We start from the raw sequence: 25,604 nt of genomic DNA, 5'->3' as shown, positions 1-25,604 counted from the left end.
AAAGATACGTCCTCCAAAGGGGGCCTGCTTATTTGCTGTGATATATGATGTTTACCGACACCATGTTTCTTCAGTCTTCGCTCCATTTTATGTTCTTTCCAGACTTATTCTTCAATTTCCCTTCGGCTGCATTTGCAGTCTGAGATTCTTCTTCGTGGCTGTCCGCCTCATTGGGATCGTTGGTCGCCCACATGCTCTGGATGCACAGCTCGAAGGGACCCGGCACACGGTCCGTCAGGCCGATGCCGACGCTCTTGACCTTCTGGCGCAGCATCTCGGTCTGGGGCTCGACGACGAAGCCGTGGTTGGTGCGCACGAAGTCGTTCCACTTGACGAGGACCGTCTCCCACTCGCCGGGCCGCCGCGCAAACAGGCGGTGCTGGTGCAGGTCCGAGGGCACCACCGACTCGGTCTGCACGTTGACGAAGTAGCTGCGCCCGTCCGACTTGACGCGGAGGGCCAGGTACGTGTACATGTCGATGTCCCAGACGGCCCGCCCGAACACCGTCGGCGGGCGGTCCAGCGTCCGCCACGCCGCGAACCCGGACCGCTGGATGTCCGGGCGGTGCGGCGGCAGCGCCGTCGAGATGCTGCCGTGGAAGCGCGCGTGCGCGGGCGTCATGTGCCGGCGGGGGCTGGCCGCAGGGTCGAGGGGGAGAGGAGGAGGGGAGTGCTGCGCCGGCGGCACCCAGTCCAGCGACGCTTTGGAGTAGCCGCCGATGTCCACGTCGCACATGAGCTTGCAGTCGGCCACGCCCTCCGGGCCGTCGAACGAGTGCATCGGCAGGGGTCCCGAGGGGCCCTTGATCCCCTCCATCTTCAGCGCGATGTTGGACAGGCGCTTTAACTCGTCCAAGCTGCGGCTAAAGAAGCCTTTGTACAGGAGGCCCGGTGTCGCGCGCATCTTGTCGGTTGCTTCGTTCTTCGCTCGTCGCCCTTGTGGTGGCGGGTTTTGTGTGAATAGTTACGGGTCGGTTGGATGGGTTGTTTCGAGGAGCCAAGAGGCTCAAATCTCGGGATGGAGCATCAGCTGTCGTCGGGTGAGGGAAGGTTCATGTGGTCAACAGAATGCCATGGAGTAGAGGTGCCGTATAATCCAGCTATGTATGGCGTTCACGATAGAGCTCCAATCCCGTCATTGATCAATGAATTTCTGCCACCAATTCCGGAGCTGCTCAACTGGAGCTTCAGATTGATGTACCACCCATTATCAATTGTACATAGCGGGGGCGCCATGCAGTAAGCCGGGTTAGGTAAGTGCCTGCGTACTCCCCCTCCTTCCGCGTGCTGGAGCTCCAGCCAGCCAGCCAGCAGCTCTAGCAAAATGAATGTAGAGGCCTAATAATGGTCGCATGGGACCCAATAAGGGGTAAATTTGGCAAGTGGGTGGACGAACTCTGCCAAGGCCGGCTACTTACAATTGGGCTTGTCGGGCTGCGTCAGTGTTGCCTCCCAAAACTGCTCGGCGCATGCGCATCACGAAGACGAAGCTTCCATTAGCCAATCAATACCGGTTCGTCGTCTTGTCCCAGATTCACATTCGCAGCGACGCTGACGTTGCCTTGTAACACAGACAACCAAATCCAACCGCTGTTATTTGTCTACTTAAATCGTTACTTTACATTCCATTTACATATAGGCGCATCTCCCTTACCGGTTATCGAGGGGTGGGATGAATTGGGCCCTTTCTTGAGAGACGCTGTAGCTTTGCGAGCACGTTACAGAGCAAACCTCAGCGCTTTTTGTCGTCTTGCTCAACTCTCCTCAAGTTGTCTCGGGTTCCGAAGCGACAGTGGGCAGCCGAGAATTGTAACAATCCTGGCAACACCTGCCGTGCAACCGTCTATCCTCGTCCACCATGGCTAGTCGTAGCCTAGGTCACACGAAGTGCGTATAACCCCCAGTATGGCTACCAGCTCGCTCACCTCGCTGCATGGCCACTATACCTGTCTCTTTCGACTCCGACTCTGTATATGCGTGGCCCCATCAGAATGTCCTCCGCTGACCCTGGCAACTTGTACAGGTCCGAAGCCGAACTGGCTATCAACATCAAGAAAGCCACCAGCAATGACGAGACCGCCCCGAAGCGAAAGCATGTGCGTAGTTGCATTGTTTACACATGGGACCACAAGAGCTCCCAGTCCTTCTGGGCTGGCATGAAAGTGTATGTAAATGCCTCCTGCCGAAATAGACAGCAGCCATGGCTGACTGGTGTATCACGGATGATAGGCAACCGATTATGGCCGACAAGGTCCAGACGTTCAAGGCTTTGATCACCATCCACAGGATCCTTCAGGAGGGACACCCCATAGCGCTCCGAGAAGCCATGGCAAATCGTGGTTGGATAGACAGCCTGAACCGAGGAATGGGCGGCGAGGGCGTTCAAGGATACGGCCCGTTGATTCGAGAATACGTCTACTTTCTCCTGGCAAAACTATCTTTCCACCAGCAGCACCCGGAGTTTAACGGCACGTTCGAGTACGAAGAGTATGTCAGCTTGAAGGTTATCAACGACCCCAATGAAGGCTACGAGGCCATCACCGACCTGATGGCTCTCCAAGACAAGATTGAACAGTTCCAGAAGCTCATCTTCTCGCATTTCCGGAATGTGGGCAACAACGAGTGCAGAATCTCAGCATTGGTGGCTCTGGTGCAGGAGAGCTACGGCATCTACAAATTCATTACCAGCATGTTGCGCGCTATGCATTCCACGACGGGCGACAACGACGCTTTGGAACCGCTTCGTGAGCGCTATAACGCTCAGCATTACCGATTAGTCAAATTTTATTACGAGTGCTCGAACCTGCGATACTTGACCAGCCTCATCACGATCCCTAAGCTGCCGCAAGACCCCCCGAACCTGCTGGCCGAAGACGATTCAGCGCCATCTCTGCCAGCAAGACCGAAACAAGAGATTGAGAGACAGCCGACGCCGCCTGTACAGCCTAAAACGGAAGAACCGGCCGAGATTGCTGAGTTCTGGCAGGGCGAACTGGATAGGCAGAATAAGGAGTATGAAGAGCAGCAAAGGGTGCTGCAGGAACAACAGCAACATGCATACTACGCACAGCAGCAGGCGCAGATGCAAGCCCAGCGAGATTTCGAGGAGCAACAGCGACGTCTGGCAGAGCAACAACAGAGAGAGCAGGAGGCTTTGATGCAACAGCAAGCTCAATGGCAGACCCAAGGCAGACTAGCCGAGCTCGAGCAAGAAAACCTGAATGCGCGCGCACAGTATGAGCGTGACCAACTCATGCTCCAGCAGTACGACCAGCGTGTCAAGGGCCTGGAGAACGAGCTGGCCCAGATCCAGAACAGCTACGGCCAACAGATTAGCAGCAAGGACGACCAGATCCGCGCACTCCAGGAGCAAGTCAACACATGGAGAACCAAGTATGAGGCTCTAGCGAAGCTGTACTCGCAGCTGCGTCAAGAGCATTTGGATCTCCTCCAGAAATTCAAAACCGTTCAGCTGAAAGCCGCATCTGCCCAGGAAGCTATCGATAAGCGGGAGAAGCTGGAGCGTGAAATCAAGACCAAGAACTTGGAGCTGGCAGACATGATCCGGGAAAGAGACCGCGCCATGCATGACAAGGACCGTCTCACTGGAAGCAACAAAGACGAGCTCGAGAAGCTCAAGAGAGAGCTGCGTATGGCCAATGACCGCGCTGACAACCTTGAACGACAAAAGGGCAACGAGCTCTCTACCATGCTGGCCAAGTATAACCGGGAGATGTCGGATCTCGAGGAAGCCTTGCGCATGAAGCAGCGAGCTTTGGATGAAGCTTCGAACAAGCTGCGGGATGGCGACTCCGACCTCGAGGCGCTACTCCGCGAAAAGGAGGAGGAGCTTGAGGTCTACAAGGCGGGTATGGACCAGACTTTGATCGAGCTGAACGAACTCAAACTCAACCAGGGCGATACCGACCAAGTCCTCGATGGACAACTTGACGCGCTTATCATGGCCAACCTGGACAAGATCAACGAAATCATTGACTCTGTGCTGCAAGCCGGTGTTTCACGTGTTGATGATGCTCTATACGAGCTGGATTCCACTATGCAAGCGGGCAACCAGAATGCTTCCCCGTCTTATGTCTTGTCGCAGATTGAAAAGGCGTCAGCGAGCGCTATGGAGTTTGCCACAGCCTTCAATAACTTCATTGCGGACGGCCCCAACGCAACACACGCTGATCTGATTAAAGCAATCAACGTGTACGCCGGGGCAGCAGCGGATGTATGCAGCAATACCAAGGGTCTTACCAGACTAGCATCCGAAGAGAAGAAGGGCGACGCTCTGATGAATGGTGCTCGCCAGGCCGCCCTCTCTACTGTTAAGTTCTTCCGTGGCCTGCAGAGCTTCCGCCTGGAGGGCATGGATCCTATACAGAAGACGGATGTTGTCATCAACAGCAATAATGATGTCCAGATGAACCTGCAGAAGCTAAACAAGCTCGTTGAGACTTTCGCGCCCCTCGCTGGCCGACTTACCAACAACAAGGGAGATATCGCTGATCTGGTGGACTCCGAGCTTAGCAAAGCTGCAGACGCCATTGCGGCAGCGGCAGCTCGACTTACCAAGCTGAGGAACAAACCTCGCGATGGATACTCGACCTACGAGCTCAAGGTCAACGACACCATTCTTGATGCTGCCTTGGCGATCACGGACGCCATCGGCCGGCTCATCAAGGCGGCTACTGCGACGCAGCAGGAGATTGTGCAGGCCGGACGTGGTTCTTCGACAGCGACGGCTTTCTACAAGAAGAACAACCGGTGGACCGAGGGCTTGATTTCGGCCGCCAAGGCCGTGGCCACGTCGACCAACACGCTCATTGAGACGGCCGACGGCGTCCTGTCGAGCCGCAACAGCCCCGAGCAGCTCATCGTGGCGTCCAACGACGTGGCGGCCTCGACCGCCCAGCTCGTCGCCGCCAGCCGCGTCAAGGCCGGCTTCATGAGCAAGAGCCAGGAGAGCCTCGAGGAGGCCAGCAAGGCCGTCGGCGCCGCGTGCCGCTCCCTGGTCCGCCAGGTCCAGGCCCTCATCAAGGACCGCAGCCAGGATGAGGAGCAGGTGGATTATTCCAAGCTCGGCGCGCACGAGTTCAAGGTTCGGGAAATGGAGCAACAGGTATGTTTTCTTTTGGCAAGGTTATTTATTATATGCGATTTTACCGTTACTAACAGCTGCTCCGTCACGTCTAGGTCGAGATCCTGCAACTCGAGAACTCGCTGTCGGCTGCCCGAGCCCGTCTAGGCGAGATGAGAAAGATCTCGTACCAAGAGGATTACACTGGGTTCTAGGCATGCATGCATTCCCGCCTATTGGCATCAAATTGCGCTCCCGTGTTGCTGTACATCTTTCAAGCCGTATCAGTGGAGGGGATTGATTAAGTTGATGTTTAAGCCTAGTTGGTTTTTCTATTGAAGGTGACTGCGGGAGGGTTTGTGTGTGGTGTATTTTATCCTGCCTGGACGGACAGGGGAACCTTTGGGGTAAAGCGTTTTAAGCAGATCGATCGAGATCACCCATTCAATTCAGTAAATATTGAGCGATGCTGCCGTATATGTATTCCTCTAATAAGTAAGCGTCTTTAATGTTCGTGGAATACCAGTATGTGTGTTAGTATGTATGTAGTATGCTCTTCTTTACTTCGATTCAATTCTAAAAGGCATGACTCGGACAGGATGGTAATAATGGTTGGGCCTGCGTCTCGAGAATCCTCGCCAACCTGATTTCACGACATACTACATACTCACCATCTGTACGCGTTCGGTCCAAGCGCGATGAATGCGTGGTTCGAATTTCGAAGATATGTATCAGGTATGTCCGGGGTCGGCAAGTCCAGTGATTACTGAGGGATGCATTGCTTGTCGTTTCTGCCACCCAGGCCTGTCTGCCGAGACCTTGGCACTGCCGCTGTCATGTCCCTGCAATCGCCCACTCTGGAGTCCAAGGTAATATATTCTGGTCTGGATACTCCGGTGCCTCGTGGGAAACAATATATTGTGGTGGGCGCAAGTGACCGCATTATTGGCTCCTCCCATATTCGAGGAGGGCATAGCTGCATCAGGTTGGCGGGCCGGTTGTTTATATAAAAGTCCTAAAGCCCCAGTGAGCTCGGGGACACACACAATCGGATGCTTAAAAACGTCCGATTGCTTGACACATGATGTCCCCTAAGTCACTTGAGTCAACAGATATCCGAGGTTTCCCACACACACACAATCACGAATAACCAAGGGTTGGAAGACTCCAGCGAGTAGTGGCCCAAAGCCGGACCTACATAAAGATCAATGCATTGCATAGCCGGAGGATACTGATTACACTTAATAAGAAGTTGGCGACGATGGGAATTTCCGGAGATCAGGAGGGGCGGGCGGTGGCTGAAGTTCCGTATTTCTCGCGTGATAATGCTATTAAGGGGAAAGAGAGAGAAAGAGGCTGACATGGGCATCCCATATTGGCGAGATCTGACAAAGAGGTTGCGCCACGTGACAGGGTTGTGTGGGTAGGGGCCAGTGGTTCACGCTGCCCATGGAATGGAATCGACCAGAGCCCAAAGGGCAATACCAGCGATCAGGCTCGTGTTCCCAAACGTACAATGTGGACTGATAGATATGCTTGACGGTTGGGTCCGAAGTCCCCCAAGTTGCGCATAGCCGTCGGCCGAGATGGAGATTTGGTGTGCCGCAGATAGAATAATTGCAGGCCGACGTCATCTGGGTACGACCCGCTTCAGAGTATTTGCGTCCAGGATGCGACTAGGTTGGGTGTGGCTGAAGTTGGACCGTCTGAAAAGAGAACCTCCCCCCATTCCTAACCCATGTCTCCCAATCAAACGAACTATGGTGTGGTATTCGACCCGACAACACGGGGAGGGACCAGGCTATACATAGTTCACCTACCGTGATGTTTAAATGGTAGTCGAAGGTAACGGCGGATCGTAGATGCCGTCTGCGTTGACCTCAGGTTATCAACCGCAATGCAAGACGACGACGACGCGATGATGATGATGGCTGTTGTTGTATTCGTCAGTTGGCATGCTGTGTCTCGCAGGTGTCCGGTTTTCCTACACCGTGATTAATACCAGTTTGCATTTTCCGGAACCAAAGCAGCCACAACTTCTACAGTACGTCGATGCACATACGATTTCGAAGCCAAGGACCCATTGACCTTCTCTTCCATCGTTGACGGAAAAAATATGATTCGGTATTATCAATGGATTTAAACCACGTATAGATTCGCGAAGCCAGAAGTGGGAACTCGGACTCTTGCTGTGGGATCCTTCTCGCAAGTGTGATAAAGTGAAGAGAGCAAGGTGAGCAAAAAACAGCAGGCAGGCCGCAGGCCTAGAACCAGCCAGGGGATCCCCTGCCCTGGCAATTCGAAAAAACCAGACGAAATACGGCGGCCAACCGTCACCCGTCCAAGCAGGTCCCGCCCGCCGCCAGCGCCGCCGCCCCCCTGCATAAGTAGCGCCAACGCTTCGTCCGGCCACTAGGATCGCCTTCAGGGCGCTGCATCCCTTCAGGTGGACCGTAGCTGAGCCGACCAGGGGCTCAGAGCCTATCATTTCTACCGCGGCTGCCTCTCCTGACAAGCATGGCTCTCTTCGGGGGGGAATTACTACAGGTGCATACGGAAACTGCGGGTTGATTGGCCATCAGGACATCCTTGCCAATCCCCGGCTAACCTGAGCAAATCCGCCAAAAGCAGAGAATTACCCTGTTACCAAGGCTTACGTACATTAGAATCGAACAATCAACAGGCCTGCGTGCCTGGACAGCATCGCCGCTGGCCTTTTAACCACTTATCGTTATGGGGTCCGCGTCAAGGGGCGCACATGTAAGTGCAGGTCCACGCTATGGATGTCATGTATTAGGCCACCAGGGGTTGTATCTGTGGCCGGCGCCTTTTTCTCATAAACTCTACTGGTCCCGTTGCTGCGGCTCGGGATCGTCGTAATCGCGGTTCTCTGTGTTCTTCGGTTTCTCCCTCTTCCTCTGGCCATTCTTTCGGTGGGACGAGATTGGACAGTAGCATTGCATTGTTCTTATTCTTCTTCTTCTATTATTGTGATTACTGGAGCAACTAAACGATTCCTTGGTGATAGCCAAAAACACCTGCTTTCCCCTGCTAGGACCATAAATCCTGGCGAAGTTTGGGCCCGAAGTAGATCGTCATTTGTCTCGCTCTCCCTAACGTTCGTTCGGCTCACGCTTGTTCTGAGTCGAGATTGCTTCTTTGCAGCCACTCTTTCTTTTCCCTCCTCCCTTGAGGCATCTTGGCAATTGCAACACAAGAAGGCAGTCATTCTTGAGGCCTGCTGAGCTCGCTGCACCTTCGCCCAACCAATCCTCTTTTTTACTGGGTCATTTCTTCTCAGTAATTAGAGTGCCAACCAAACAACACACTGCCGGCAGCCACCCCATATATCACATCAACACAAATAAACACTGCATACATACACACGACTACAGACACGTACATACAGACACACGCAGGCAACAAATTATTTACCGATCAGACAACCCGATTCGCACGTCAGATTCCTCTCCCTCTTTTTCATTAAGAGCGCCTGACTCCAATCCGTCCGTCCATCAGCCACCCCACAGTTGCCCTGTTTGGCAACCATCGGGCCCGTTCCCAGTGCAACATCTTACTACAATACGAGAGAGACGCAACTCTAAGCCGGGTTCGAGCGAGGGCGAAGCAATCTGCATCCTTTGTCCGGCCAAGCAGCACCTCGCCACCTGAGGAAACAAAGCCCGGCTTCTGATCACAAAGGGAGTCTTCCCAAGTCATTGTCTGTTATCTCCGCCGCAACACACAATGCATTCATAACCTGAGGTCACCAAGACGACTGTGCCCTTCCTTCCCTAATTTGAATGAGCCCTGGACTAGTCCAAATCCATCTCTCTTCAGTATAGATTCTCCTTGTCCCCCGAATTCCTCGGAGGCGTTCGTCCCTTTGAGCTCGAGGACCATCTTACTTTACGACACCCCCCGGGGAAAAAACGAGACCATGTCGATAATGCGCCGCCGGATCGCTACTCCGGACATACAAATTCCTGGGCCGATATTGACTTTGCGTGATACCGCAATGGCTACGGCCACAGAAAACGCGGGATCTAATCCCACCATCTCACCCTATCACAATGGACTCACTGGCGTGAACCAGCCGGTAAACATGCTCTTCAAGGACATGTTATGGTGGACCTTGGGTATACTGGCATTGGTGATGCTGACGATACGCCTTCTCGCAATAGCTTGGACCTGGCTACGACAGGTCTCGGCCATGTCATCACCAGCCGACAAACAAGGGTACTGGAAGTCCTCGCAATGGAGCTGGATGCCGAGTCTCAAGAACCATCTCATCTATGCACCCCTCTGGAACAAGCGACATAACCGCGAAATCAGACTGTCGTCCGCCATCAGCATTGGCACGCTACCGTCGCGATTCCATACCATTCTGCTGGGGCTCTATTTCGCCAGCAACTTCGTCTACATGTTCGTGTTGAACTGGAACAACGCGAACAAGTACTCCTTCTGTGCCGAGCTGCGTGGCCGTTCAGGCACTCTGGCCGCTGTCAATATGGTCCCTCTGATCATTATGGCCGGCCGCAACAACCCTCTTATCGCGATGCTCTGCGTAAGCTTCGATACGTACAATCTTCTCCACCGATGGATGGGCCGAATGGTCGTCTTTGAAACGGTTATTCATACGATTTCCTGGGCTATTGTTCAGGTTGCCGATGGTGGGTGGGAAAGTGTGGGCTTTAAGATCAACCATGACAGCTTTATCGCCTCCGGCACCTGTGGGACCATCGCCCTTTGCATTCTGGTTGTCTTGTCTCTCTCGCCACTTCGACACGCCTTTTATGAGACGTTCCTCAACCTCCACATCATCCTGGCACTAATCATCTTCATATGCACGTGGGTGCACTGCGCTACTGCGGAGATCCCCGGAGGCCTGCCTCAGCTGCCGTGGATGGTGGCTATCTTCCTTCTTTGGTTTGCGGATCGTTTCGCCCGTATGCTCCGACTTGTTTATTACAACTGGTCCAAGAATGGCTTTACTGAGGCAACAGTTTCTGCCTTGCCATGTGAGGCCACTCGCGTGACGTTGTTCTTGCCGCGTCACGCCGAGATCAGGCCAGGAACACATGCGTATTTACGCTTCCGCGATGTCAAACCTTGGGAAAACCACCCGTTCTCGGTTGCGTATGTCGCCCATTACCCTCGAGTCAGCCCGAACAGTCTTGAGAAGGATGATATCATCACCCGAGAGGACATTGAACGGGGCACCACGGCCGTGTCCTTTATCATCGGCGCCCATACCGGCTTCACTCGCGCACTATTTGATAAAGCCAGTCTGGCGGACGGCCAAGAAGTGACAATGAAGGCTGCCATGGAAGGGCCTTATGCTGGACATCACCAGCTCGATTCGTACGGACATGCGGTACTTTTCTGTGGCTCCACCGGCATAACACATCAGCTTTCGTACCTCAAGCCCATCATTGATGGCTACAATGAGGGCACGATTGCAACGCGGCGCATCACGCTGGTCTGGGTCATACGCGAATTCGAAGCGCTCGAATGGATCCGCCCGTGGATGAACGAGATCTTGAGAATGGACAATAGGAGAGACATTCTAAATATGCAAGTTTTCGTCACGAGGCCGAAGAACCCGAACCAAATCCAGAGCCCGTCCAGTACGGTCAAGGTCTTCTCCGGTCGACCCAACATTATGACCATCATCAAGAAAGAGGTCGAGCAACAGATCGGAGCCATGGCTGTCACGGTATGTGGCCCGGGCGCCTTGGCAGACGACGTTCGCGAAGCTGTCAGGGAAGTACAGAACGGCCGATCCGTAGTTGACTTTGTGGAGGAGTCCTTTACGTGGTAATTAAGCAAACACCTAGAGGGAGAACCCCAGATGATTTTGCATTTCCGATCTGAGTTCGAGCATTTTTGTGCATTGGCATAGCAGGAGTTGCCAAGGTACCGGCGTTCCAAGAAGAAAGAGCGAGTTGATATTTTTTGGTATTTGGTAATCGTGAAAATGGGTATTCTTCAAGCGTACGCAAAGGGCGTGCCTCAGAGTGGTAATGATGGTAGCCGACTTAACACCTGTTGTATAAAAACAGACTTTAATGAAGCTCTCTTCAGAATTCTGGTACATATTCTTCATCTGAACCGTGGCTTTGGCTCGGCCAGGTTCTTGTCTATAGAGCTTCATCACATCATTCTTGGATTTCTTTTTTTTTCCGCAACAAATGCAGTTCCCCGACCTCTGAAAATGCGTGCTTCTCGACAAGAATAAGGATGTATGTGCGTCGGTTATACTGCGCAGCACTTGGGTAGGTGATGGCCAACGACATGCACACCCCTCCCTTTGGTAGGTTCAAGGGTGTGGTAGTACTAGTGAGCTTAGACCAACTGGCGAGCTCACTAAATTGGAATTCAGTGAGTCTCAAAACCCTGGGACACCTTAAAACCCTGGGACAGCTCTTTTAAGGTGCGATTTTCGAGATCTAGAAGCATTTAATATAATACCGTTACGATAATAAAATTTAAGAATAAGAATCTTATTTAATTAAAAGTAATAATTAAAACGATATTTTTTATCTTTTTTATTTTTAAAGTTAGAAATTAAAAAAAAAGGATAATCTTTTTAAATTATATAAAAAATAAGCTAAGATAAATATTAACGAAATTTATTTTAATATTTTATTTATAATTTTTTTAATTTTTTTTAATATTAATATAGTTTATTACTAAATTAATTATATTATTAAATCGGCTACTTTTTTTATATTTTATTACTTTTATATAAATTAATTTAGCTTTAACGCTTTAAATTAATTAAAATTATTCTTTATTTAACTCGCTACTTAATTTTATATCCTTTTTATATATTCGCATATTATAACTTATCTCGCCGTAGATATTATAGCGCCTTTTACCGGTCGCCCTTTACTTTAACGAACCCTTTATTTTATATTTATTAGTTATTAAACGCTTTTTTTTTCTCTTCTCGTTTTATAGGTCTTGAGATTCTTATATAATAAGGGTTTTTTTAAGTTAAACGTGCGATTTTTTAACTTTTTAACGTTTAAAAAGTCTTAAATTAACCTTTTATAAAGTATATACTTAATCTTTTATAAAAGTTATTTTATATATTATTATATATATATTTTTCGATATTTAATTTATAATATTTAAAATTAATATCGAGGAACTTTTTTAATAAATAAAAATCTTACTTTTAATAAAAAAAAATTTAGTCGTTTATTAAAAGTTAAAGGACGTTTAAAAGTTATAAGTACTAGTTGTTTTTAAACGCGACGAGCTAAGTATAAGCGTTTAAAACCGTTTATTTAACTTATTAATTATCTCGTCTAAGTAATAAAATATTAAATTAAATGCGTTCAATTTAAATTTAATATTATTTTTTATAAAAATAATAAAATACGCGGCTTTAAAAGTAATAAAATTTTTTAACTTTATAATATAATTTACTAACGCTTTAATAAATAACTCGATTTCTTTTAAATAAATACGCTTTAATAACGAATAAAATACTATAATTAAAGGTTAAAATAAATAAATAAAAGTAAAGAGGTATATTAAGTGTAATAATACTATTATTCTTATAATATTCCTCGAATTTAACCGAAATATAGTTTTCATAATCGTTTATAATTAAAAGGCGATAAATATAATAAACGTTATTTAAGTTAATATTAATAATATAAGAGAGTATTTAAATATATAATAAAAGAAACGCTTTATTAATGTAATAAGTAATAATACTTAATTTATAAAATAATAATAAAACTAGTTTAATAAAAAGATTTAAATAATAAAGTTATTAAAGTTATTAGCTTTATTAATAAGTTAAATTAATACTTAAATTAATATTTAAATTAATTATTAAAATAAAAAGTATTTATATAAAATATATAAGGAATTATTTATCGTTATATACTTAGTCTCTCTTTTTTTAATAATAGTCCTGCTTATTATTATTTAATAATAATCGAGTAAGCATTATTAAGCTTAATTAATTATGATTAGTATTGCTCGCCTAAGCACCGCTGAGCTGCTTAAGGCTTCCCTAATGAGCTGCGTCTCGTACCTTATCGTTACGTGACCAAGGTTGGTCGTCTAGCCTAGCCTGTCTATTATAACGAACGGCTATCGGGGTCTAAAAGAAACCTCGTAAACGTGCTAGGGTTTATGTTAACTAAGATGAGAAAGTATTTAAACGTGTAAACGAGTACGTCCGTTTAATATAATAAGTAATATTTTTAAACTAATCGTAGAACTTAATAAAAGGTATAATAGGTTCGTTAAATTAATATGCTTTATTAATATATTAAATTAATACTTAAATTAATTATTAAAATAAAGAGTATTTATATAAAATATATAGGAAACGTTTATAGTTATATATTTAATCTCTTTTTTACCGATCTTTTTAGATCACTCTTATTTCCGTAATCTCTTAGTTTTGGGATTATTAGGAGCGTCGTGATCTTGTAGCTCTAGGATTATTAAGAGCGTTGTGATCTTATAGCTCCTTTATTTTATTTTTACGTGACTTAGAATAGTTACTTTATTTTAACTACTTATTTTATTTTATTTACTTAATATTATTATCGAGGTGGGTTATAAGCGCTAATTAGTAGGTTTTGGGCTAGTGTATAAGGCTTGGGTGTATTGGGGTATTGTAGAGCCGTGCCGTGGGTAGGTTCTGGCCGCGTAGTTGGGCTAGTTTATAATATTATCTCCCTTTTTTTATTTACTTTATCCTTAAAGCGGTTAATTAATATAAGTATTTATAATTACCGTTATATTAAGATTTTTATAAGTTCTTTTTTATTTATTTTTATTATAATATTTATTTATTATAATATTAGGTCGTATTAAAAAATCTATTTTTAAAGCCCGGGAGCGCTTTTCTTTTTATAATTATATTGCCCTTAACGGTCGTCCTACCGATATGCTTTACTTTTATTATTTTAAGAATAAAAAACTAAATTATCGTATTACGGACCGCTCTTCGCGTTACGAGGAGTATATGAGCTATAGTCGTTAGTGTGATAGTTCTTTAGTGGCCTTTTTTTTTAGAGAAGATCCTAGCTTAGTAACGTAAGTTTGACGCGGATGAGGAGGAGGTAAGCGAGAAGTTATTGTCGCTTTATTCTGAGCTAGCTAAATTATAGTTTTAGCTCGCCGAGGCGGCTGGTCGGTTATCTCGGATTCGGAAGATTCGTTGGAAAGTAAAAGAGCGGGGTGCGGATTTGTTTAGTCGCGGTATGGAGGAGTTAAATAAAGAGAACGATATTTTTCTTGCTTTAAAAAATTACGAAGGTTGTTTAATAGGTAACCTTTAGTATATAGGGGTTCCTGGCGACGTTAACTGGTCCTCTTTAGGCTTGGCAGATTTTAGGGATCTAGGCCCGTTATTGCTTTCCTTTGGGGCTCCTGCCGCTTAAACTTCTAAAGTTCTTTAGTAGTATTTTTTAGGTGTTTTTTAGGTTTTTAGGTGTTATTTTCCGGTGGGTAACCTTTTTATTAAACGAGGTATTTTTAACTTCGTCCGTCTTTTTTTTTATCGAGTATTTTATTGATTTTATACTCGTATTAATTTATTTCGATTTTTAGTTATATTTCGATTTTTATATTTATTAATATTAGTTTAAGTAGTAAGGTATAAAAAATAGGGTGTATCCGTATTATTTTAAGTAGCGATAATTTATAATTAGTTTTTAAAATAATTTTTACGATTTTAAATAGTTTAATCTTTTTAAAGTCTAGTTTATTACTAAATCGTTTAGTTTTAATGTTTCGTTGGAGGAGGTAAACTTTTCCTCCCTTTTTTAAGATAAGTCCCTTTATTTATTTTTTGTCGGTATATTTTTTTATTTAATTTTAAAAAAAAGTAAGGTCTTTTTATAGCGATATTTAGAGTTTTTTTAGTTTTTCGACTTAAATAGTCGCTATCGGTGCTAGCTCTCCTTTTAATGGTGTTCGAGTGATGTCGGGGTTAAATTTATAGTTCGTTTTAAATAGTGATATATACGTGGTCTCGTTATTTATACCGTTATATACGAATTATATTATAGGTAATAATTATACTTAATTATTTTATTTATAGTTAATATAGTATCGTAGGTATTATTTAAGCGTTTAGTTTATACGCTCGGTTTATTTATCGGTTTACGGGTGGTAGGCTATAAATAATTTATATTTAATTTTAAGTTGTATTATGAGGGATTTTTAGAATTTGGCGGTAAATAACTTATTTCGGTCGGAGATAATTATTTCCGGTAATCCGTATTAATTAACGATAATTTTAAAAAAGGTGTATATTAGGTTATCCGTATTATTTATTTTTTTATAGGGTAAGAAGTAAGTGTATTTAGTAAGTTTATTAATAATAATTAATATGTTATTATATTTAACCTTAGTTATTAGTTCTTCGGATAGTAGTAGCTTAATAATAAAGTTTAATGCGATTATTTTTTAAGCTTTATTTAGCGGTGGTATAAGTTATAGTTCCTTATACGGCTAGTATTATACGGCCTTAGCTTTATTATAGAGGTTGTACTTATTAATTACTTTAGTTATTTATTTTTTAAAATTCTTATAATCGAATTACTTATTAATTCGTTTCTAGGTTTTAAAAATTCCTTAGTATTTATAAGCGGGGTGCGCATAAAACTTTTTAATAAACTCTTTTCGGTACTACTCGGGGATATCGGTTTTATTATAGTGGTACCTAAGTTTATCCTAGCTTACGAAGTCGGTGTTTTTAGGGGTGTATTCCTTAAATTTCTTAATCTATTCTTCGTGGAGCTATACCTTATAGGTAGCTTAGATATGTCGCGATAGTATTAGGTTTTTATCCTTGTTATGGGTGAAGATCGTGCGTGTCTCTAGTGGCACGTCCTGCTAATGGTTTGGTCTTCGGCTTAAGGCGTCGGCCCTGCCGTTGTCGCTACTTTTCCGGTAGATGATAATGAAGTTAAATTTTGATAAAAACTTTAACCATTATATTTATTATTTATTTAATTTTTTATTAATAATAAACGTAGTAAGGTTTTTATAATTTATATAAACTTTTATTAGTTTTTTTATATTATTTAAATAATACCTCTATTTTTTAAAAGCTTTAATAATAATTATTAACTTTTTGTCGTAAATTTAATAATTAAGTTCTAGTTTATTTAATTTTTTCGAAAAAAATACGATAAGGTGCGGCTTTTTATTATCGTTTCGTTAGCTTAATTATTTTCCGATTATATAGTTTAATACGTCGGTCTCGATTTTAAAAGGTTTATTAGGATTTATTACGCGAAGTATTAATTCGCTAAGAATTTTATTCTTAATAGTTTAAAAGGCCGATTCTTTTTTATCCGTTTATTAAAATAATATATCTTTTCGTATTAAGTATATAAAAAGTATCGCTATTTTATTAAATCCGGGAATAAAGATCCGGTAATAATTAATTAATTTTAAAAAGGATTTAATTTTTATAACGTTTATAGGCCTAAGCTATTTTCGTATTATTAATATTTTAGAAGGTTTTATTTAGATTTTTTTTAAAGATATTATATATTTTATAAAAATGACTAATTTCTTATAAAACTCGTTTTTTTTAAGTTAATTAGAAATTTTACGTCTTATAATTTTTAAAATATTATTTTAACGTATTTTTTATATTATTTTTTATTTTCGGAGTAAATAAAGATATTATTTAAGTAAATTATTACGAATTTATCGAGGTATTTTCGTAAAATATAATTAATTATATTTTAAAAATTCGCGGGTATATTAATAAGTTTAAAAGGTATAGCTTAATATTTAAAATACTCGTATTTAATTTAAAATACCGTTTTTTACTCTTTTCTTTTTTTAATACGGATTAGGTTATATATATTAAATAGGTCGAGTATAATAAAGATTACTGCTTTATATAACTTATTACGTAAATCGTTAATTAAGGGAAGTAGGTATCGGTTTTTAATAGTAATTTCGTTAAGTTTCCGGTAGTCGACGTATAGTCGCTATTTTTTTTTTCCTGTTTTTGCTTTTTCGGGGAACGAAAAGAATGGGGTATCCTGCTGGTGAAGTGGATAGTCGTATAACTCCCTTTTCGAGGTTTTCTTTAATATACTTTTTTAAAACTTTTTCGTATTTTTAATTAAGCTTATATATCGGTATGAACTATGGTTCCTTCCTTTTTTTAAAGGGTATTTCGTAATTTTATCGTATATAAAACGGTAAACCCGTTTTTAGTTTCTTATTAAAAAGGTTTATAAATTACCGATATTTTCTTAATATAATCGTTATAACGTTTAATTTAAGTTTTTTAATAATAATATATACTTTAAATATTTTAAGTTTATTTAAAAGTCTTTTTTAAAACGCTACTTAACGGCTAAACCTCTTTTTAATATATTTTATTAAAATTAACCTATTTTTTAATTAATTTTAAAATTATTTACCCGTAATTAAGGTATTTTTAATATTATATCGTATTTTAATACTTCCGTAATATTATACGTAATTCGTTTATAACGTTTTCCGATATTAATCGAAAGGTTCGCGATTTCTTTTCGTATTTCTTTATTTTCGTAAGTTATAAATCCTTTATTAATAGTTTTAAATCGGTATAGGGCGTTTTTTTATTATTAATTTAATTCTAAACTATTAACGATTCTTAATAAGATATAATTTCTTTACGCTCCGTTATTTAATAACGTTTTAATAATAACTCTTTTAACGTTTATTAATAATACGATATACTTATAAATATCTTATTTATTCGTTATAATATATAAAGACTTATTTTATTCCGCTTAATATCGTCCTTCTATATTCGGCGGCATTTATTTCTTAACTGTTATTAAAACTTAACTCGTTCTTTAACTAGTTTTTAATAACGTCGAATCTATTCGTACAACGTAGCTCGCTTATAAATAAAGGGTGGTATATTAAATCTAATCGTTATAACTAGTTCTCGTATTTAGGACTCGGGTTTTTTAATAAACTTTAATTCTATTTATAATTTTACGAAATTATTAACTTATTTCTATTAAATTAAAATAACTTCGCCGTCGTTATTAATACGGCTATTAATAATATCGGTTACCCGGAGTAGTCGTTTATTCGTATTTTAAAATACTCGGTTCCGGAGTTCTTCGTTCTCTTAAAAACGCGGATTATATATTTCGTAAATATCAATCGTGGTAAAGGATCGTTATTCTCGCAACGTTTATAATTATCGGAGGGCTCGGGATTTTTCCTATACATAATCGAAATACCGGTCCTCGTCGTATATTATTTAATATTACCCTTTTAAGTAATATTTTCTTAGTTACCGGGGGTCTTTTTATATTAATAAGTACGCTCGTTATAAATCGGGGATAATAATTTTAACTTTCCCGATTAAGTAGTTTAAATAAGGGCGCGTAATAGGTTTTTTATTAATTTTTTAAAAAAACTAATCGTTTTTTAGTTTTTTTATAAAATATTCCGTATAAGCGTTATATACGTAAAAAATCTATAATAAAATAAAGTAAACCTCGTAAATAAAAAACACTCGGGGGTTATCTCTTATAAAATAATTACTATATACTCTTTATTTGAGATTATAAATAATAAATATTTATTATAATTTTTTAAACTTAGGGGATAGAATACTAAAAATAGTAAGCTATCCGTCGATTTTTAAGTCTCGTAGTTTCGCCACTTTTATTACTAACTCGTTTATAAATATATTAACTAATTATTTATATCCTTTTAAATAAGAGTTCTTATCCTCCGATTCGTAAAGTACGAGGTCGGTATTTCTTATAGGTTCTCTCTTAGTTATAGTAAGTATTCGTATCGGGCGGCCTCCCTTTTTTAGGGCCTTAGGGAACTATCCGGTTCCTTCCTTATTTACTAGGTAGACGGGGTACCTATCGTCGTAGCAAGCTATCTAAAATAGGCTACCGTGTAACACGTCGGGCGTGTTATTAGCGCTATTTCTTTTAATAATTACTAGGGCTTCCTCTACCTTAGTAGTATTAACGTGGCGTCCGTTAGGGACGCGCCGAAACGTCTTCTTAGGGCTTTTATAGTCCCGTGCGAAGTGTCCGTCCTTCTTATAGTTATAACAGGTGACGTCCTTCTTACGCTTACCCTTACCGTCTCTTTAGGTGGCGTCGAGGTTTATAGGTCCGCTGTGTAACCTATAGGATGTCTTTTTTTAAGTACGTTAAATAGGTCGTCCGCTATTAGCCCGGGGTTTATTATTTAGTTATGGGGCTCGGTTACCCGACTTTTTTAAATATCGTTTATATAAGCGGTTATTAATCTTAATTACTCTTTTTACGTATTTATCGAATTAATCGGGGCGATTTTCCTAACTAATTTTATTTTTCACGTTTTTTCGTAGTTTTATATAAAAGAGTATTATTAAGGCGTTATTATTACTTTATTCCGTTCGCGAAAAGATTTATTTAAACTTCGCGGCGTATACGGAAACTAATCCTTTCTATTTTAATTATATAAGTTATTTTTTTATAGTCCGAGCTTTATCGGGATTTTTAAAAATAGTTTATAGCTTTTTTTTAAAAATAAAATAATAATAAAAGATACGGCGTATTTAAATATCTTATTCTTTATCGAAAGGGTTATTAAAATAATCTTTTATAATAGGTTTAAACTATACGAGAACGTCCCTTTTAAAGTATCCTGCGGCGTAGAGGATTCGATCGGCTTCCGAGTTAAAATCTTTAATATAAAAGCGTAGGTACGCTTTTATTTAGGTTAAGAATTTATAGACGGTCCTTTTTTTACCGTCGTAAGTTTATAACGCGGTAAGCTTATATTTAAAGCGTCGGTATCTTTATAATAATATCAAAGCTACTTAATTAATAAGCTGCTCGTTATTATTAATTAATTAATTAATTCGTTCTTATAATTACTAAACGAGCTAAAAAACGTCCGGTCTTCCGGTTAAGTTATTTATATTATTTTAAACGGGAGCTCCGTTATTATTAAAATTTTAAGGTATTATAATACTCTTATAAGATATTACTTAAAGGTTTAAGTAATAATTTATAAAAATAAGAGCAATTAAAATATAACGAACAGTTATCGGGGTTTAAAAAAAAACCTTATAAACGTATTAAGGTTTATATTAATTAAAACGAGAAAATATTTAAACGTATAAACAAGTACGTCCGTTTAATATAATAAGTAATATTTTTAAACTAATTATAAAACTTAATAAAAAGTATAATAAATTCGTTAAAATAATATACTTTATTAATATATTAAATTAATATTTAAATTAATTATTAAAATAAATAATATTTATATAAAATATATAGGAAACGTTCGTAATTATATATTTAATCTCTCTTTTACCGATCCCTTTAAATCACTTTTATTTCCGTAATCCCCTAGTCCTGGGATCACTAAGAGCGTCGTGATCCTATAACTCCAGGATCACTAGGAGCGTCGTGATCCTATAGCTCTTTTATTTTATCTCTACGTGACCTAAAATAATTACCCTATTTTAGCTACCCATTCTATCTTATCCACCTGGTACTATCGTCGAGGTGGGTCGTAAGCGCTAACTGGTAGGTCTTGGGCTGGTGTTTGAGGCTTGGGTACATTCGGGGTATTATAAAGCCGTGCCGTGGGTGGGTCCTGGCCGCGCAGTTAGGCCAGTTCGTAACATCTGTCCGGGTTTATCTATTCAGATCTGCCTGTCTAGATCTATTTATCCCGATCTATCTGTTCGTTGTTTACTTATCTCCTTTAATAACTATCGTCGTGCCCCTAATAGGTGGGTCCGTTATTACTAGTAGGTCGTAAGCGCTAATGCTGAGTTTTATATATGCCTCGGGTTATCGTAGCGCCGTGTTATAAGTGGGCCTTAGTTATATAATTAAGTTAAGTCGTAATAATAAAGGCTTTTTATCCGCGTTTTAATATACTTATTAAAGTATTAAATTTAGTTTAAGCTTATTTTATTATTAATTTAATTATTAAAAGTTAATTTAATTACTAAATAAGTATTATAACTTAGTTTAATTATATAATTAAGATTTATATCTTTTAATATAAGTTAATAATAACTCGAGGCGTTTATAAACCTTATAAAAGTTTAATTAATACTTACGTTTTATTAATAATAATAAACTTTATTATATTATTATAAAACCTCGATAATTAATATTATAATAATAATATATTAAAACTAATTAAATAAAAATAAATAAAAATAAATAACTATTATAAATTATATAAAAATAAAATAATTAAAGGTTAGTAGCTCTCGAGATCTTAACGAGATTTAAAGAGCCGGCTCGATAAGATCTCGCGAGATCCCCGAGATCTTTAAAAACTAAGGGATATTAATAAAGAAAAGATTATATATATAATAACGAATAATTCTTTATATATTTTATATAAATACTTTTTATTTTAATAATTAGTTTAAATATTAATTTATTAATAAAATAAATAGTGTTAATAAATTTATTATATAAATTTTTTTATTTAAGCCTTTATTATTATATTATAACCCGGCTATTATATATTATATTAGTAAAAGCGTTATTGTTATTATACATTTAAATATTCTTTTATACTATAAATATAAACCTTAATACGTTTTATTAAGTTTTTTTAAAACTTAAATAACGTTTATTATATTTTAATTATTTTTATTTTTATAAATTACTATTTAAACCTTAAATAATAATTTTATAAGGATTATATTTATACTTAACCTTAATAATATTATCCGATAAAGAAAGATCCTCATCGCCACCTTTAATATTTTTTAACGAGACCTTATTATAAATATCGATAATAACGATAATAATAATAACCTTAAACCGTAAATATTAATTAAACGAATTAAAAAACTTAGTAAAAAAACGCTAATTATTATTATTATTACGTTAAACTTAAAAAAGAGCGTAACGAACTTTTCACTAAAAGCACTTTAAAATAAATACTTTATAATATTAATAAGTTACGCGAAAAAATACGCCTCTTTTATATAATTATTAATATTATTTAAACCCTTATCGTATTTAAAAAAGGTATAAAAATTAATATATTAACACCTTTTAACGAAACGAGCGAAACCTTTTAAAAACTCTTTATTTAAATTAAAACTTATTAATAATTCTATAAAAGAACGTTTTAAAACGTTACTTAGCGAGTTATTTATACTACCTTATTTTTTAAAAATAAAATACTCGCTTAATTTAAACTTTATTTAAACGAACTTATAAAAAACGATTAATAAATTAAACTATATTATACGAAAGTATAACGAATTTTTAAAAGTTACGACGGCTTTAAATAAGCTTTTAAATTACTTTTTTAAAACCTCGATAAAAAACGATAAATAAAGAAAAACATTTAAAACGCTTAAATAAAATAAATTACCCGCTTTTTATACCGCCGAAGTTTTAATATATTATAATTCGACTAAATTATATTAAAACTATAAGAATTATAATATATTATTAAAAACTAAAAAAAACGTTAAAAAAACGTTAAAAAAACGTTAAAAAAACGTTAAAAAAACGTTAAAAAAACGTTAAAAAAACGTTAAAAAAAACGTTAAAAAAAACTTAGCCGGCTTAATACCCTTAATAATTTCCTCTTATATATAAAACTTACTATTAAGATTAATACTCGTATATACAAACGACGCCGCGAGAAGTAAGGCGAGTAATAACGGTAGGCTAATCGGATTTAAGCTAATATAAGATAACTACGTTACTATAATAGCATGCCACTTAAGAACACTACGACGTATAATTACTATAATAAACCTATAAACCTCGACGCTACTAAATATAATAAATATAATAAAAAGTAGTATATTATTTATTATAATTATTAAAAGCGAGACTATTACGCTTAAAAATATCGAGCCTTAAAGAAGCACTTTCGAAAAGTTTTAAACGAATAATATATTAACGTTATTAAAGTAAAGGACGCCTTTATAATAATTATTAAAAATAATAACGCTATTATAAAATAATATAGCTTATTTTAAATAGCTTATTACGACGACGAATATACCTTATATTTAATAAATAAAGAAGGAACCGAATAATTCCTTAAAGCTTTTAATGCTAAAAGTAATTATAGCCGAAGCGTTATAATAATACGAAAAGAACAGCCTTTCTTATATAATAATAACTCGACGAATAATATTATAAACTAATTAAAATAATTAATAAACCTCGAACGTTTAATCGGTATATTAATAAACGAGTTAATAAACGAGATCGTTAAATTTAAAAACTTAAAAACTAACGAATAATTAACTATTTTTAATATCTCTTACCTCGATTTGAAACATTTATACTAAGTACTTATTACGGCCGGTTTTAATTTAAGAATTCACGGTAATTACGTTATAAAAACCGACCTTTAAATCTCTCTTATATACGAAAAATACTTCACGCTCTTATAGATCTCGTATATACACGACGCTTATATAAAGCACCTCGCGGAAAAACTCGAGTACGAATAGTTTCCTCGGTGGACTAGTAAACGACTTACTACGTAACTATACCCGGATTATATTATCGAAAAGATTTTTAACTATTAATTCTTAATAAACGACGCGTATATTTATTAATATAAAAAAACTTACGGTAATTACGATAATATTACTTAAAAAGATAAGATTAAAAGAAATATTTTAAAAACTAATACCTTAAATACGCTTAAAAAATCGCGAGCTTATAAACGTTTAAAAAAAAGCACTTAATACTTTTAAAATATATAAATATATACCTTATAAAAAAACCCTTTATTATATTAAAAAACTTATAAAACGTTTATAAATTTTAGCGAACTTAATAAACTTTCGAACTATTTAAAAAACTCGAATCTTAAATATTAAAGATAGTATTTTATATAAGGAAAAATATAAAAACATTTCCGCTAATATATTAAAAATTATTTTATACAAAACGAAAAAAACGATAGTAACGATATAATAATTAAGCGTAAAAAATTATTAATTACTTATAAAAATAACGTTTAAAAAATAAACGCCGCTTATTATAAAAAATAATAATAAGCGGATTAAAATAAGTCTTTATATTTAATAACGAATAATTAAAAAATTTATAATTATATCGTATTAATAATGAAAATTAAAAAAATTATTATTCGAGCGCTATTTATTAGAACATTTAGAATTAAAGCTCTTTATACTACTTTAAAAAGGGTATTACGTACCTGCGCGTACGAACCCTTTTTTTATTTTATTAAGAGGTGTATACGATACCCCTCGTAGCTTGTATTAAAAATAGATATAAATAAAATAATATAGTAATATAACCTCGATTAAACTCGGAACTTATTTATATATATATATACGAAAGCTTATTTAATATTAATTAATAATTACTCGTAGCGATTATAAATTAATAAGAGTAAAGAAACGATTTTACGCCCCTATCGACGTAAAGGCGAGCCGTGCTAAAGAGCCCCAAGAATTTCCGCCTATTAAAGATTCGAAGGAAGAGCCGAATTAAATTAACCGTACGAGGAGGAACCCCTTTTCTCGAGTATACATTATAAGGAAGAGACTAGGTTTTAAATTATACGCGAGATTAATTAAGCTATATATAATTATATATTTAAATAACCTTATTATAAGATTTATAAAATAATAACCCTTATTAAAATAGAGTTAATTACGGTCGGCGAATCGAGACTAAGCCCGGACGTATCGAACTTAAATAAACCGATAACCTTAAACCTCGAACTATTTATATACGAAAAAGTTTTTTAAAATACCGGGATTTTTTAATAGTTTAGAAAAAAAAAACGTTAACCTCGCTTTTTAAGAACTCGAACCTTTAAACGTATTTTTTAAAGGAATAATACCTAAACTATTTACGATATATTTTATATAATATTTCTTAAAATATTATATATTAAAAATAAAAAAGACCTCTTTTTAAAAGTTATTTATTATCGAATTCAAAGGATAAACCGAGCACTAGTTCGGTTAAATTAACCGTACGTTTTAAAAAAAGCCTTTTAATTATTTTAGAAAACACGGAGTTAATATATTAACGAACGGATCCTTTAAAGCTAAACTCGTAAGTTTAATAAAACCGACCTCGAAAATCTAAAAAGAGGATGTTTTATACTTTTCCCGAGAATAGGTAATCGAATAACCGCCGCCTAAGCGAGAGATACCCGGTCTTTATACGAAGTAATCGTTCGCGATATTACGAGATATTTTAAGCCCGATATTTAACCCTAGATTTATAAGTATTTAAGCGTTATAAAATATCGTCTTTTTTCTTCTCCGACTCCGGTACCGCCGGACTAGATCGTAAGATTATCTAGTTTAGCATACGTTATAAAATACGATATCCCTTTAAGCTGAGCTATTTATAACGATAAAATCGATTAAAATAAAGTCGTTACTTTTTTAAAGGTATAAAAGAAAAAAAAGAATTATACCGGTAAATTATACGATACTTTTTATAATAAAGTACGGATGTTTATTAAAATATATTAATAATTAAAT

At 38.1% G+C, this 25,604-nt stretch overlaps 3 protein-coding genes across 3 annotated transcripts; 2 read left to right on the top strand and 1 right to left on the bottom strand.

Annotated features, from left to right (window-relative positions):
* Positions 1–70: 70 nt before the first annotated feature.
* On the bottom strand, positions 71–904 carry PG994_004744 (Complex I intermediate-associated protein 30; the record flags this gene model as incomplete). The annotated part of the gene is made up of 1 exon (XM_066856153.1): positions 71–904. The coding sequence occupies one exon, from the start codon at positions 902–904 to the stop codon at positions 71–73; it is 834 nt and encodes a 277-aa protein (XP_066718320.1).
* Positions 905–1,991: 1,087 nt separating this feature from the next.
* On the top strand, positions 1,992–5,298 carry PG994_004743 (uncharacterized protein; the record flags this gene model as incomplete). Its single annotated transcript, XM_066856152.1, has 3 exons — positions 1,992–2,164; positions 2,230–5,125; positions 5,200–5,298. The coding sequence occupies 3 exons, from the start codon at positions 1,992–1,994 to the stop codon at positions 5,296–5,298; spliced, it is 3,168 nt and encodes a 1,055-aa protein (XP_066718319.1).
* Positions 5,299–9,101: 3,803 nt separating this feature from the next.
* On the top strand, positions 9,102–10,907 carry PG994_004742 (ferric reductase like transmembrane component; the record flags this gene model as incomplete). Its single annotated transcript, XM_066856151.1, has 1 exon — positions 9,102–10,907. The coding sequence occupies one exon, from the start codon at positions 9,102–9,104 to the stop codon at positions 10,905–10,907; it is 1,806 nt and encodes a 601-aa protein (XP_066718318.1).
* Positions 10,908–25,604: the final 14,697 nt, after the last annotated feature.

The sequence above is a fragment of the Apiospora phragmitis genome, assembly GCF_038363925.1.
Source record: "Apiospora phragmitis strain CBS 135458 chromosome Unknown utg000005l:1.0-4161743.0:1.0-4166827.0, whole genome shotgun sequence".
Lineage (NCBI taxonomy): Eukaryota > Fungi > Ascomycota > Sordariomycetes > Amphisphaeriales > Apiosporaceae > Apiospora > Apiospora phragmitis.
The sequence above is the reverse complement of the archived record's forward strand: the minus strand, read 5'-3'. Positions and strand labels throughout refer to the sequence as shown.